This window comes from Pseudonaja textilis, chromosome 1 (genome assembly GCF_049901715.1).
Source record: "Pseudonaja textilis isolate UNSWEBS1 chromosome 1, rPseTex1.2, whole genome shotgun sequence".
Taxonomy (NCBI): domain Eukaryota; kingdom Metazoa; phylum Chordata; class Lepidosauria; order Squamata; family Elapidae; genus Pseudonaja; species Pseudonaja textilis.
In genome coordinates this window covers 90,116,248-90,131,000 of record NC_141990.1, presented here as the reverse complement: position 1 = coordinate 90,131,000, position 14,753 = coordinate 90,116,248, and the positions used below count along the sequence as shown (strand labels likewise).

The 14,753-nt window shown below is 37.8% G+C and overlaps 2 protein-coding genes across 4 annotated transcripts in view; one reads left to right on the top strand and one right to left on the bottom strand.

Moving 5' to 3' along the window:
* The window catches only part of EPB41L2 (erythrocyte membrane protein band 4.1 like 2), a 113,036-nt gene extending 108,199 nt beyond the window's left edge, over nucleotides 1-4,837 (bottom strand). Inside the window, exon 1 of the mRNA XM_087940927.1 lies at nucleotides 4,773-4,837. The gene's annotated coding sequence lies outside the window, so the exon portion shown is untranslated. The remainder of the gene's footprint in view (nucleotides 1-4,772) is intronic.
* The window catches only part of AKAP7 (A-kinase anchoring protein 7), a 68,677-nt gene continuing 55,382 nt past the window's right edge, over nucleotides 1,459-14,753 (top strand). For all 3 annotated transcript variants that reach the window (XM_026705496.2, XM_026705495.2, XM_087941171.1), the window contains exons 1-4: nucleotides 1,459-3,429; nucleotides 9,549-9,692; nucleotides 12,063-12,208; nucleotides 13,836-13,972. In XM_026705496.2, coding sequence (XP_026561281.1) covers nucleotides 3,153-3,429; nucleotides 9,549-9,692; nucleotides 12,063-12,208; nucleotides 13,836-13,972 — 704 coding nt within the window. In that variant the 5' untranslated portion in view covers nucleotides 1,459-3,152. The remainder of the gene's footprint in view (nucleotides 3,430-9,548; nucleotides 9,693-12,062; nucleotides 12,209-13,835; nucleotides 13,973-14,753) is intronic.

Here is a 14,753-nt window from a genome sequence, read left to right as displayed (position 1 = left end):
AAAGATATAAAAAGCCACATGATTGGAATTAGAAGTAGACAGTAGGCTCCCAGTCACAGATGGTCAATATAAGTTGAAGCTTGAAATCACAGCGTATTCACTACTTTCTTTTGAACTGCAAAGTGACACAAATTCCAATTGTGTTTCCTTCTCCTTTCTATAATTTGTATCTTCATTAGTTCTGTCCATTTCACTAGGGTTCCATTATGTCTGTTTTAGCTATATTTCAGAAATTCTCCATAATATTTAACCAACATTAATGCCAACATATACCATGAACATTGATTCCTCCCTTGTCCATTTTTCAGCCAAGTTAGATGAAGTGACATCTGCTAGCTTTATAAAAGACACACAAATCACTATGAAGTCTCGACTCCAATCACAAATCCATCTCTCAGATGATCCTACATCCACAATCACAAATCCGTAAGCAAATAAATCCTCAATGGCATTTCCTCTTGTAGGGTGTGCTATATAAAGGTTAAGCGGTGATTGGTAATATTTTATTTTTTCAATGCCACTTGGCATTTAGATTTCCATTTTTCTGTTCCATGTACAAAGCAAGTTTGCTGCCTTTATAAAACCTTTGTGATAATTAGTAAGAAGTGGAATACACAAGTCTAGTTAGGACTTAAGTCATTCACAATTAGGTTTTCCCTTTGAAAAGAGCCATTAAATAAGGAATTCAGGGTACCAGGCCAGATTCAACTGGTCTTTTAACATTCTGTAGCAGAATACTAATTTTGATGAAAGCCTGCTCTTTAATTTAAAAGTTATAACATACCTTGAAAATCACTGAATTGAATAGTAAACAACCAAGACGATTAAAACTTCAGCATTATAAGTATCCTTCCCTCCCAACCAATTCAAAATCTGGAAACTGGTAGAAAATGGGCTGCATTCAGAACTATTTTTCTAGAAGAATTTTTCTAACTCCATCTTACTGGTCACTCTTTCCCTTTAATCTTAACAAAGGGGTTTAAAAATATTTTGGTTCATTGCCAGCCGTTCAAGATGTGTGTTGTTGCATTTCCAGGAAGATAACTCTTCCATTAGCTAGCTTTCTTCCTCTGGAGGGAACATCCTTTACAATACCACTGTAATTGGTTCCATATGAACACTTTCCCCTTTTCTTTCCAGTGCCTTATTAACTCCTTCCTCCCTCCTTAGACGTCTGCTGCAACTTCAGTTCTATTCATGCTGTGTGTGTGAATTTGCAAGATTGATAACCTAGCTTTTATTTTGTTAAATCGTGTACATATTAATTGAAATGTTTCCCAATTTGGGAATTTTGGGTATTGTAGTCCCATCAGATCTGAAAGGACCAGATTTCAGAAGACTAGATCTGGCTTTGACCAGGCGGACAGACTAAATGCTATATGAAAACTCAAAACTGTTAAAAGAATACAGCATATTGATGGAAACATGTTCCAGAATTCCAGAACCAGAATATTTTGACAAAGTTAAGGATTATTTTATTATATCTTGCTTTTATTTAACATTGCAATTCAACAATGTATCCATAGCTCTTCCTTCATTACTTTCCCCCCACAACACTCCAGTGACATAGGTTGTGCTAAAAGAGACCCACTGTCCCAGTGAGTTTCTGTGGCTGAGGGAGAACTGGAATTTGATTTCCTCCATTCATACCCCAACTCCTATCTTTATGACAAACATCATGTTTACAAATGAGGGGGGGAAAGTATGGAGATTAAACATTTTGGGGCTCTTCTCAAAAAACTACAGGTATTTGCCCAAGATATTATTTAGTTTCCTTAAAAGACAAAAACAGCTAAGTTTCAAATTTGTATATACTCAAAAAAATTTTTTAATGGACTCCGAATGATGGGGGTTGATCAAAAGGATGGAGTAATCAAGTAGTAAGAATATTTCAGAGATCATCTGTTAGGAGGGAGATTCAAAAAGCAAGGTGGAAACTAAGTAAGCTATACAAACTTGCACTCTTTTTTGCATATGCAGATGTCACATATAGATATGTGTAAAAAGGGAAGGGCTTGCATTGTGACTAGAATTCCATCATTTCTTTGAGCTGGGTTTGCTTTGGCTGGGTTCATGCAACTTACTAGCTCATGATTGACAACTTTAGTTTCCTGAGTTAACATGGATTTATATGATTTAATGGAGCATAAATTAACTTTATTCCACAGTACATTGAGCTACAAGTCAATAATTGCAACTGAGTTTAAAATGTTCCGTGATTTTCTGTCTTGGCATTCAATTATTTGCCTACACTGGGTAAATTTGCAAAATACATTTAAATGGTAATTTTTAGGTGCAGTGCATTGTGCAAAAGCCCAAACTGAATATATACCCAAATGAGAACCATTCTAGAATCACCACATCCTAAATAAATCATCAATTAAGCCATCTCCCGGTGAAGTCTCATTCTAGAAGCCTCTTCAATTCCTGTTTATATTTCAAAGCCAGATATGTGGACAGGTGTAGAGCAGCTGAAAATACAAGGTACTCATTATGAAGTTGGCTAAGGGCCATGCAACGACAGCATGCCATACATACAACTTCCAAAATTGCTTGGCTGCCATACCCATTATTTCCCGTTTGAACCAGTCATATTTACTACAATGAAGTTGGTGCTCTCCTGGCACAAATGCTCGTGGGATACCAGAAGGCACAAAGTATTGAGAAACACCGTCTTTTTTAAAACGGTTAAACCTTGATCTGGTTAAAAGGGATGTGTTGCCACCTCCAATAAAGAGCAGCTATGGCGGGAATTACGGGTTATGCGGCTCAAGAATATTATACAGATGCAGTCCATATTCCACACCAAGAATTTTGATTCTTCAGAGAATACAACGGAGAACCCCAAGAGGGAGAACGAATAATAGCTGGAAATTATTTTCATACAATGCAAACCGATCAGAAAGGTTTAGCGCTGTTGACTCCCAACAAACATTCGAAGCGGCGTCATAACGCACGGCTTGCTCCTTTCGAGCCCACTCTGCAAGCTGCGTTGCATGCTGGGAGCCGTAGTTTCTCCTAAATTACACGTGCGGGGGCGGGGGAGCAGAGTCGTGTCCGCTCCGCCGATTGAACGGCAGGCACCGGTGGAGCTTTCCTTTTGACTCCTCCATTTTTCCGTAGGTGCTCGGAGAAAAGCGAGAGCCCGGGCTATGATATCGAAAGTGCCGCGACTTCTTTTCTGGACTCTTCGCTCCGTTCGCTTCGCCGCGGGGGCAGCTGGGTCCTCTGGCCCCCAGATCCCCTGGGCGCCCCCAGAGGTGAGACGAGGATCTGTCTTCTCCGGCGCCGTTATGGCTGTGCAGGGATCCTCCCCTCTCCGGGCGGATTCCCAAAGGCTGGAAGCGAAGGAGGAGGAGGAGGAGAAAGCTGGAATAGGAGGAAAAGTTCAGCCTCCCCCTGCGAGCAAGCAGTTGTCACGACAGATCGGTGAGGAGGAGATAATGAATGCTAGCAGCGGCCCCAAAGCCAAGAGAGGAGCGTCCAGCAGGCTCACCCTTCTCTTCAACTTTTCCTTCCTTTACGTGGGAGTGGGGCGGGGGCACTTCCATTTTGTCTCTCACAGTTTGGCAGTCGCAGATAATGAAACCTCCCTTCCTCTTCTAAAACTTGTGCAATGCTTTGTTCCGGGCCCTTAGTTAACCCCAAAAAGGGAGCTCGGTCATCATAAGGGCATCAGAATACTCTCTCTAGAGAGAGACCACCCGATGCGTGAATGAATTAGTACGAGTGTTCCCCAATGTATTATGAATAAGTCTTTCACAAAAGGGGTGATAATCCTGCTCAAAGAAATCAACAAATTGGGCTGAAAAGACTTCAGTAAGAAAACCTTGCAGCTAACGGAGGATCTTGTTTGAATCCAATTCAGCTTCTGAATATTATACAGACCTGACCCCCTTTGCTTTCTTGGCAAAAGTACAAAGTGATTTGCCACTGTCGCCTGCTTTTTTTTTTTTTTTTAAATCAGTCCAGCTTGCTATTCGGATGTTTTCTGATGGCCTCCTTTCCAATTTAGTGATCAAGTGTAATCCTGCTGCTGGTTTATCATGTAACTTGGCAGCTGGAGGTTACCACTAGGAATGGGAGTTACGATGGGCTTATTGAAGTGTAGTAAGTGAGCATTTAAGTGGGTAAACATGACACTATTAACCCATGCTTTTTAAGCAAACAAGTCGATAAGGGTAATAAAACCTCAATTTGAACAATTCTAAGCAATGCTTTAGAAGTCACTGCATTTCGTTTGCTACAAAGTCACCTTTGGTTTACATGTATTCATGTGGGTATTTTGTTTTTTTTTTAGTGGGCATATAACACAAGAATTGATTTTCTTTCACTATGTTTATCCTATTAGAGAAATTTGACTAAAACTTGGTGGATGTGACAAACTTCATAATACAATATGAAGTTGAATTTTCTATCCATCTTAGCCCATTATTTCAAACTGTTTCAGTTTGCACTAAAGTCACAGGTGCTTTTTGTGCCCCTGCCCTTCCATTTTCTCTAGAAACCGAATTACTGAGAGAAATTAGAAGTTTCTATCTTTTAAATCCACTTAGAAAGAAAGTGATATCAATAACTGGTCTACTTTAACACCTGTCAGCAACTTAGGCTTTGTAGTAGACTTTTAATACAGTTTGGGGGGAAATGTCAATGAGGTACATTTATATTTACTACCTAAGACAGCAATTATTCAGGTACAGGTAGTCCTCAACTTAAAACTGGTTTAGCACTGGTTTGAAGTTACAACAGTATTGAAAAAAAATGACTCACACAATTCTCACAGCATCCTCATAGTCACATGATGCAATATTGAAAGGAAAGCACTCCAGAGGGTTAATGTCATTGTCCAGAAGATCATTGGTTGCCCTCTCCCCTCTTTGGAAGAGCTTTATAGCTCCCACTGCCTTAAGAAAGTTCAAAACATTCTTAAAGATCCATTTCATCCTGGGCACACTTTTTTTTTGAATTATTACCATCTGGCAGGTGGTACAGAATAATAAAAACAAGCACAAATAGGCTGAAAAACAGCTTCTATCCCAGGGCAGTAGCTCTTGAATTCTACTGTATAGTGCAGTGTTGGGGTTTTTTGGTTCAATGTGTGGAGTGTGAAGGATGTGTGTTTGTGTTTATTTTCATGGTCATGATGTGCGCTGAAGATGGTGTTTGATTTTGTTGTATGAGGTGCAGTGACAATAAAGTAAAGTAAACTTAGCAACTAACAAGTATTAACAACCGTTTTAGCATCCTGTGGTCATGTGATCACCATTTGTAATCTTCCCAGATGGCTTCTGACAACCAAAGTTAATGGAGAAAGCCAGATTCACATAACCATACAATTCACTTAAAACCACAGTGATTCCCTTAACAGCTATAGCATAAAAAGGTAAAACCAGATGTGGTTCAATTAACCACTTTGATTAGCAGCAGAAATTGTGGCCATGAGTCCCTTAAGGGCCAACTGTATTAAAATGTTGCCTGTTTCTAAGTTACAGACAACCAAAATGGAGTACTTTTCTTTCACTGAGGGATACTGAAAACTGTTCCAAAAATATTTTACAATGCAGGATATGCTGAAATAAACCCTAGTTCCTAGTTAACCAATACTCTCAAGGGCAGATATGGTAGCACAAATAATGAGGAAATACCTATCTTGGGAGATGCAAGGGTTGAATCAAGGTATATTTTATTATGTTCCTAGTATTGGTGAATAGTATTTGATACTGCTCACAGATCCAGGTAGTATAACTTCAGCAAAACCTATCTGAGGCATTCCAGAGTTCAAAATTTCTAATAATTAAGGATTACACGCTTCTGTATGACAGCAGTAAGCAACCTTGTTATAAAACCACATGTTGTCTATTCCTGAGAGTGTATTCATATTTTAGAAATTGAACATTTACAATAGAATCTGGTTCAAATCACTGTTTCTCGGTAATAAGGAACAGAACATCCTATGAATCCATGCAGTAGATTCTCGAGGTCAGACTCAATTCTTGATGATATAATGAATATTCTTATGATTTTATTGGTAACAGTCTCAGATGTGGTTTGCCATAGACATTTTCTAATGCGTTGTTTTGATTTCTCAATCTAGTCTACATCTCTTGTATTCCCTAGATGCCTTCCATTCTAATAGTATCCACACCCCTGCTTCTCCATAATTAAAAATGCATCTTCAGTTTGAAAACAAGGACAGAACAGTATATTTTGTGAAAGTAACTAATCCTAGGCATACGGTACTCAATTAGTGATTTTCATTGTTTTATAACAATGCCGTCATAGAGTTGAAAGGAATCATTGAGGCTGTTCAGTTCAACCTGCAACTTACAGCAGGAAACTTAAAGCTTTTCGGTCTCTGAGAGCAAAAGCTTCCAATATTAGAGGTATATAGATTGGGTTGCAAAGTATAATTGGTCTTTTTTCTGAATGAAACTTTTACAAAAAAATACTCTTTAATGAAAGTTATAGGCCAATAAAGGACAATAACCAACTGTTACATGTTGGAGTAACTTATGATCTATCTATTTACTATTGTTAACCAGCAGACTATCCACTCATGACTATGACTCATTTGTTTGTCTCATCCTTTTTTGATGATTTCCCTTGAGAGAAAGAATACCTGCCTCACTTGTTTAATACGGCAAATCATTTTGTTCAGCAGTTTCTGCTTCCTTGTGTATTGATTGTTCATAGCATTTATATTTATATAATGGCCAAACCACACATTTCTATGTGTTGCAAATGGGGCGATTAAGCTCTGATGCAAAGCCATCAGGGAAATTCATCTTACCTTTATGTTTGTTTCATTAAATACTGCCTTCATGCAGGACCAAAAGTATAATTAGACTAATAAAAGACAGTTGCCATAATAGCCCTTTTACTTGCAATAATTTTGGAAATTTAAGATGGCAAACTAGATTTGGTCAGTGATAGTGCACCTAAAAGGTATTTGTGATCTACATCCCAATAAATTGCCTACACGGTGCATACATTTGTAAGCTTTTAGCTGCCTGTCTAAAACAGAGCAAATGAAATTCATGCCTCTGATTTGGGGTCAGGCAATTTTTCTTCTCCCTTTTGTTCCCCTCCCCGATAAAAAGGCACATGGTGGTTTTAAAACCATTAACCTGTTGAAGACAGGATTGCTCAACTAGGATATTCATCTTAGCATTTCATACAAAATCTCTTTTCCCCAATCGGCTGCCATCTAACAGCTATTAGAATTTCTGTACAGCTTCCAGGAGCAGTTATCCTTGTTATCCTTCCCTTGTTTTTTGAACACTGAAGCCAATTAGCTTGTAATCAGGTGGCTTATCGCCCCTATCTAGGGATGAGGTATCCAGGAAACACTATACAGGATACTAATAATCTGGATTAAATGTTTGGGTTTTTTCACACTCCCTCTATCAAGCCACTGGTTTCTTTTTATGTCTTAAGAATAGCATGTGCTCCTTTGTTACCAAATTCCCTCTAGGTTAGAGGTGGAATATCCAACCTTGACAATGAGATCTGTCTTTCTGCAGTGATGGGAGATTTTTTTTACTTCACTCTGAAATTCTTGCATGAGGCCCCAGAGGCCATGTGAGAGCAGTGCCATCTCAGGTGAGCTCTAGAGCATCTAGAACAGGAGTGTCAAACTAATCTTGTTGTGTTGTCACATGAGGTGTTGTGACTCTTTGCTAAACCAGGCATGGGCGTGTCCACTGCGTGACGTATCAGGCCCATGGGCCGTGAGTTTGACACCCTGTGAGTTTGACCACAAACTGGTCTAGAGGCCTGGTGTGTCACCAGAAATGGCATGGCATATCATCTGTAGTTTGCCATTACTGCTCAAGAAAAGAAAAGGCCAAACACAGCAAATAATTTTAAGCCCTGTTTTTTTTAAAGGCGCAAACATATTTGTACAGAACATGGTGTAATCAAAGTGGCATGAAATTCTGAAATATACATGAAGGATATGATTTATAAAAATATGGCTAATAAACAATGTGATATGGAGCAAAATTTAAACACCTTAACTGAGTTTATTGCTTTTCAGGATGGAATCCTGTGTTCATTTTTCCTTGGACAGCCCAGCAAGATTTCCGAGATTCTCGAACAAATCTCCCTAAATCTGCTTAAATCTGCAACCTAGATCAAAAAGAAAAACAATTCTCACAGATCCTCTGTTATATGGTTGTTTGATAACCAATGGATAATGGATAAGAATATTACAATGGATAATGGATAAGAATATAATTGAATCATGGCTTTTGGTTACATTCCTGAATGCATACATAATGATAAGACAATAGTGGAGTTGCAGATACTTGAGTATCTATGAGGGCTATCCACAAAATAGATTACGTCTTGCGATAGAAAAAAAACAAAGTGTAGTAAAAAAAATTTTTATTACATACACGTGAAAGTGACACTTAAATTCTACTTTTCAACATATTCACCGAACAAATTGAGGCACTTATCATAGCGGTGAACAAGCTTTGTAATTCCATTGTCATAAAATTTAGCCTCCTGGTGCAAGATCGGGGCTGTAGGGCAGATGAGGAAAAATCTCCCACTTGAAAGCATTCAGGACTTCTTGAGTGCGATTTGCTCTGTGTGGTCGGGCATTGTCATGTAAAACAAAATTTTTGAGCTTAACTTTCCTCTATGCTTGTTCTGAATTGCTTTTCTTATGAGGATGGACATTTCAATTGGTTTATGTTTTTTTTGCCAACAAAAACCTTATCACTGATCGCACCTCACAACTTGCAGGATTTTCAATTCCAGCACACATTTCAAATGTTTGCTGTGAAATAACGAGCAACGATACGAACCTCCCACTAGCACGACTAGATGCAGACTGAGCGGCGCATACACAGACCAAAGATGGCTGCGCTAGCTCCGCCCCTTCTTGCTACAGACAAAAACGTAATCTATTTTGTGGATAGCCCTCGTAGAATAGGAAAAAAAAAAGTTTGAGTTTTATTTATTTAAAAGTATGTGTACCACCTTTTATCGTAAGTTTCCCAAATAGTTCTAAATAAGAAATGAGTGGTAACCAATAAAATCTGAAGTCAAATAAGTGATAATATTGTTTCCATTTAACAGTTCCAGCCAGCTGTGAGAAGCCTTTGAATGTACCCTGGCTGAATCATTTTTTCAGTGCAGAACTGAGTCGCCAACCTTTCTTCACATTAATAAAACACTGTTAATAGCTTATTTAGCCATAGCCAGATAAATTTGTTCTAGTTTCAAAGCTTAAAAATCAGAGCAAGAGAATTACTCTAAACTATAGATTGTTATGAAAGACTTGTGTCCACTTCATCCCTGTTTTTCAAATGGGGATCAAAATACATATGCAAATCCATTATTGTAATCTATTTAATGCTTTAAAAATCAGTTAAACTTGCACACCGGAGAAACAAGCAAATGCAGGAGAACCTCTGGTATTGTGCTTGAAAAACTGCCCTGTAATGAGCTTGTAAGCCTAGGACAGAATTTTACTGGTGATGGTTTAATCAGCCATGAAATCTAAAACCAAATTCATTGTTTTAAATGTATTCCAGATGGAAAACAAACTGTGGAGTGCAAGAAAAAAGAACGGAAAAAGCAGAGGAAGAAATCGTACAGCTCCAGCTCTAACAATTCGATTGATAACTTGATGGCGGAAATGCCATTTGCTGAAGTAGATATTGAACTTGAACTTAGCAGTAAGTTTAGTAGAATAGAACTCTGAAACTTTGTTAGAGTGAATATTCACATTGTAGTTAAGCAAACAAGAATATTTAGGCCAGATTTCTTAAAAAAACAACAACAACCTAACATTTGCCATTTCAAATTCCAAGTCTTCTTAATTCTCCCTTTCAAAATGGCTAGAAGTTTCCTTTTTCTGAATTATATTTGAATTCCAAGTTATTCAGTATAAGAATTTCTATAAAGCAAAAGCTTCCTGTGTTCTAATGCTTGCGCATGCTAACCTTGTAGGGAAATGCCACAAAAGGGCAATTTCAATAATGAAAAATGCAGTTAAAACATTTAATAACGAAAGATGGGATTGCTTGATTATACCTGAGGCAACTAACTCAAAGATTAAGTGAGACCAGGGCGTATGAACACAGAACTAATTAAAGCTTTAGGAGCAGAGCAGAAGGAAGTCTTAATAAGTACTTTGCAAAAGCCACCTGGAACCAAATCATGTTGTAATTTGAGTTTTAATTTAAAAACACGCACAAAGGGTTCACTCACACAAGTACTCTGAAAAAAATGACATGGATTTAAGGTCCCCCAGAAGATACTGGAATACAATAATTTTGAAGCAACATTGTATGAGTGCCTCGTAAAAGAAAAAATGAACAAAACAAGTGGCCCTTCTGGAAACAACAGTATTTCCTAATCATCTTGATCCCACTATGTTTACATTTATAACAGGTAGAAACATTTCAAACTTTGAATTTTTGATTCTTTTTTAGCCATAACAAATATTTGTTTAGGGAGATTTTCCCATCAATGTATTAGAGATTGAATTGAAAAAAACATTAGCAGGATGAAGCAAACTGGTATCAGATAGTCTGGGCTAATCTTTTGGGGCTCCTGTGCCAAAAATTGTGTGCACGCTGGCACTTGTGCGCTCTCATACCAGCACCCAGAAGGCAATGCACGCGCCCCTGCGCATGCGCGTGCAATCCCCCCATCCCCCCTTACCTGCCTGTTAATGTTAATACCGGAATACCTGTTAATACCAGAAGTGACAAAATGGGCCTATTCATCCTGCAGAGGCTTTTTTCAAGCCTCTGGAAGGCCGAAAAAGGCCTCAAACCAGCCGAAAATAAGCTGTGAGGCACGTGCATGCGCAGTTTGCCTTTGGCTTGTGTGCCGGCACAAATGGCTCTGCGTGCTACCTGTGGCACGTGTGCCATAGGTTTGCCATCACGGGTCTGGGCTTTGGAGTTCTTAACGCTCCTAGTTTGGTTATTTGCTTGCAGACATTTCATTACTTGACTACAACATCATCAATGCTAGGGATATTGCTCCCCCATCCATTAGCTTGCCTACCAGTGCTGATGGAGGGTGTGGTTTTCTCCTTGACAGTTTCTTCATCTAGGGTATTGTTTTTTGCTAGATTGCTTGTCTTGGAACAGTGATGTGTACTTAAACACATCCTCTGCAGCAATCAACAGTGAGTTTAAGACCCGATGAGCAATCTAGCAGAAGGCAATAACCCAATCAAGGAACTAGTGAAGAGAAAATCATATTCCCGCATATGCTGGCAGGCCAAGCTGTTGTATACCACAGTAGCAAAGTCCATGTCCCATAGCACTGATGATGTTATCTTGTCAGGTAATGAAATATCTGCAAGCTTCGAGAGCACCAAGGACCTCACAGTTCAACTCTGAACTACACATATTCTCTTCTATTGGATTCTGGGCTTTCGTTAGTCATTAGTTACTGCAGGACAGCCAGCGGCAAGGAATTTCAGTCCAAAATATTTGAAAGCTCCAGGTTTGTAAACCTGGACTGGGACCAGATTTGTATATAGCAGTGTTATTGTTGGGTTTTTTAAACATTGGAAAAAAGAGGGCAACATGGCCTTTGTTTTTAGTTCTTCCTTCCACCTGCACTCCTGAGCATTACTTCCAAGGGTGTGTGTCTATGGAGATTCTTGACCATCCTGGCCATGGGTGTCTCAAATGTGCTTTTTAAAAGGCAACTGGACTTTCATTGTTTTGATACAAGATGTTTCGCTTTTCATCCTAGAAGCTTCTTCAATTCTGAGTTTCCGTTCAGAACTGAAGAAGCTTCTTGGATGAGAAGTGAAATGTCTTCAAGCAAAACAAAACAAGTCTAGTTGCATTTTTTTAAAAAAAAAAAACCTTTGGGACTTCCAAGGACAGAGGAACATCTTGAACAGAATGGAGGTGGTGTTGTTTCTGACTAAGAAAGGATGAAACTTTACCATTCAAATTTGAAAATGAGGGTAAAATAATGTCTGAATGGCCTTTTGATGTTGTATTTATCAGATGTTATGCATTGTTCTACTTACATGTGCTTACAGTATAATAACTGTTTTGCTTTCTATCCAGACACGAGCAAATCTAAACCATCTGTTAAAAAGAAGAGAAAGAGATTAGCAGGAAAGGGGACTGAAGAAGACAGTACAATAACGAAGAAAAAGAAAAACCAAGACAGACCCAATTATTTCATTTCTGTTCCAATCACAAATCCAAAGGTGATTTTTTTTTCTTAAAATCTACTTAAAATCTACAAAATGGCACACAGTTGATAAACCACAGTTTAGTTCTAATCACAACAATCTGTTCATATTGCTGGCACAGGAACTCCACTGATTTAAAATCATGTTATCTAGAAAAGGCTCACCTATTCTGATTACATTCTGATTGCAACAGTGACATCAAAGATAAATTTAATAAGAAGGTGGAAGGAGTGAGGAAAGTTAGAGGGTAGTTTGAAAACAGGAAGATTTTTGAGAAATGATTATCTGCCAGTTAGCATTTTTTCTTTCCCTCAAGCATATTATCTGTGTTTCCATAACATGCTAGGTTAACATATGACTGGTGAGTTTGTTCTCAGTGTTTTACTTTATAGTTTGGAGGATCCAAACTAAAACATATTTGCAACGCTTTTTGACAGTACTAGTAACTTGTCAGATATTGTGGATACAATTTACTTCAGTCTGAAGAATTGAGTTACATTACAAAAATACTATTATGTAAATCCTAAAAACCTATTTCAAAATCCTCAATGAATATCATGGCATTCTCGCCCTACATATTATAGCCCTCATTCTCTCCAATTATGTTAAATTTGTCCCAGGCCAACAACAACAACAAGTACGATCCTGCTCATTGAACAGGGAAGCACCTTATTCATATGTTTTGTGAATCTAATCAATACTAATATCCCCCATCCCATTGCTACAGTTGATTTAATCTAGTGGAGTTACTGTATAATCCTGTCATTATTTACCAGACTCTGTATGAATTTAATGTCCCAGGCCATGATAACTCAAGAACAATCAGACTCTTTATGTTGATGTGGTATAAAATGGACTTTAATTCCTTTATTATTAAATACTAAATATTTAAATATTAATTAAATATTAATATTAATATTTGTGGGTGGGCTACATATTCTCACTCCTATAACTTCCAACCTAGCAATACCTGCTGTTAAAATGAGGTTGATGTAACACAGATGTTTTGTGATAATAGCTTCTTTTACTGCTTTGTTTTGGCATTTCCAGTCAAATAGACTGGACATACCATCACAATTCTCTTCAGAGAGAAAGCGAATACAGTTTGTCCTTTTTTTCAATGATTGTATTCATTAATGTTATGATTGGATTTGCATGTTTTAATGGGAAATCTTACTTGCTGTCATGTCCTTTGCTTAAGATTAATATGAATGAAATGTTTGTGAAAGCATATAATCGGGCACAAATGGTGTACAGTGACATGATTTTGCAAGGAAAAACCATAACAAGATGTGACAGCAGGGTGCCATTTTATCCACAAATTATTTATTCCCCACCAGCTTCAAATTTATTGAAGCAGATTTAAACTCTAATCAGGGACCTGATTATATACTTGTGCACTGGAACAATTTGAAAAAAATAAATAAATGCCATACCCTGGACTAGTTTATGGCATAAATCCCACTAAGATATAATGGATTCCTTGCCTTGGTTGGTTGTGTTCTTCTATGACTCTACTATCATATTTGCCTACCTAAAACTAAAATGCTCAATCTTTTTTCCCCCTCCCTTTTTTCTTTTGCATTAATTTTAGTAATCTTTGCAGTAATTTGGTTTTCTATATGCTTCTGTTTTATCTTAGATTATAGATGGCATTCAGACTCTTCAGAACACAATCATACAAAAAGATAATAGGCTCTCCAAAGCAATGATTCATTATGGCACTTTCCATGTCACCCTCTTAGTGATGCATCTGTCCAATGAAGAAGCAATTAGCAAGTAAGTCTTTCATTCTGAAATCAAAGGTTGTTTTAAAATCTGTTTTGTTTAGGATAGAACTGGGAAAAGAATGAATAGGAATAGAAACAATTATTAATTATTTTAATATTAATTATGACATCAATTACTTTCCCAGTAACCATTGATATATTATTAATATGAATTTTTGTAGTCCAGGAGCGGAATGATCAGTTAGTTCTTGATAACTAGAACTAACACATACTTAGCAACTATGTGAAGTGGTAGGCTCCTCATTGATATTTTAGCACTGTACATTCATACTGTACACATACATAGTGACATTTAAACATAGCTGGTGAAAACTTAGAAATGGACACAATTAAATACTGAGATGAGCTGTTCTTTTGAGATTGCATGGTGGCAGCAAGAGCACTAAAGTGTCGCTTTTTTCTCCACATTTATTACATTCATAAATTGCTTCCCAGAAATTCCATTTAGAGTAACTTGGATTCTTTCGAGAAAAGATGAACGGGACAGACACACCGGGTGAATCTGTGGGTATCTTAGTAGATATCTGCTTTGGATGCTAGTTGGACAGAACCTGTTCTGGTGAGCAAGTCATCTTTTTAAATTTTAATCTAGATTTCTTTTGATTTTGGAACCAGAAGAAGTGGTTACTGGTTTCAGTAACCTGGATTATGCAGTTGTGGACTCAGTCCACATCCTTCCCAGGGCCTTTGGATGGTTTGGTTAAGTGAGATGTGAGCAAGTTAGAATACACTCTTTGATAAAGATTGTAATGCTCCTTGTTTTTAAGAAT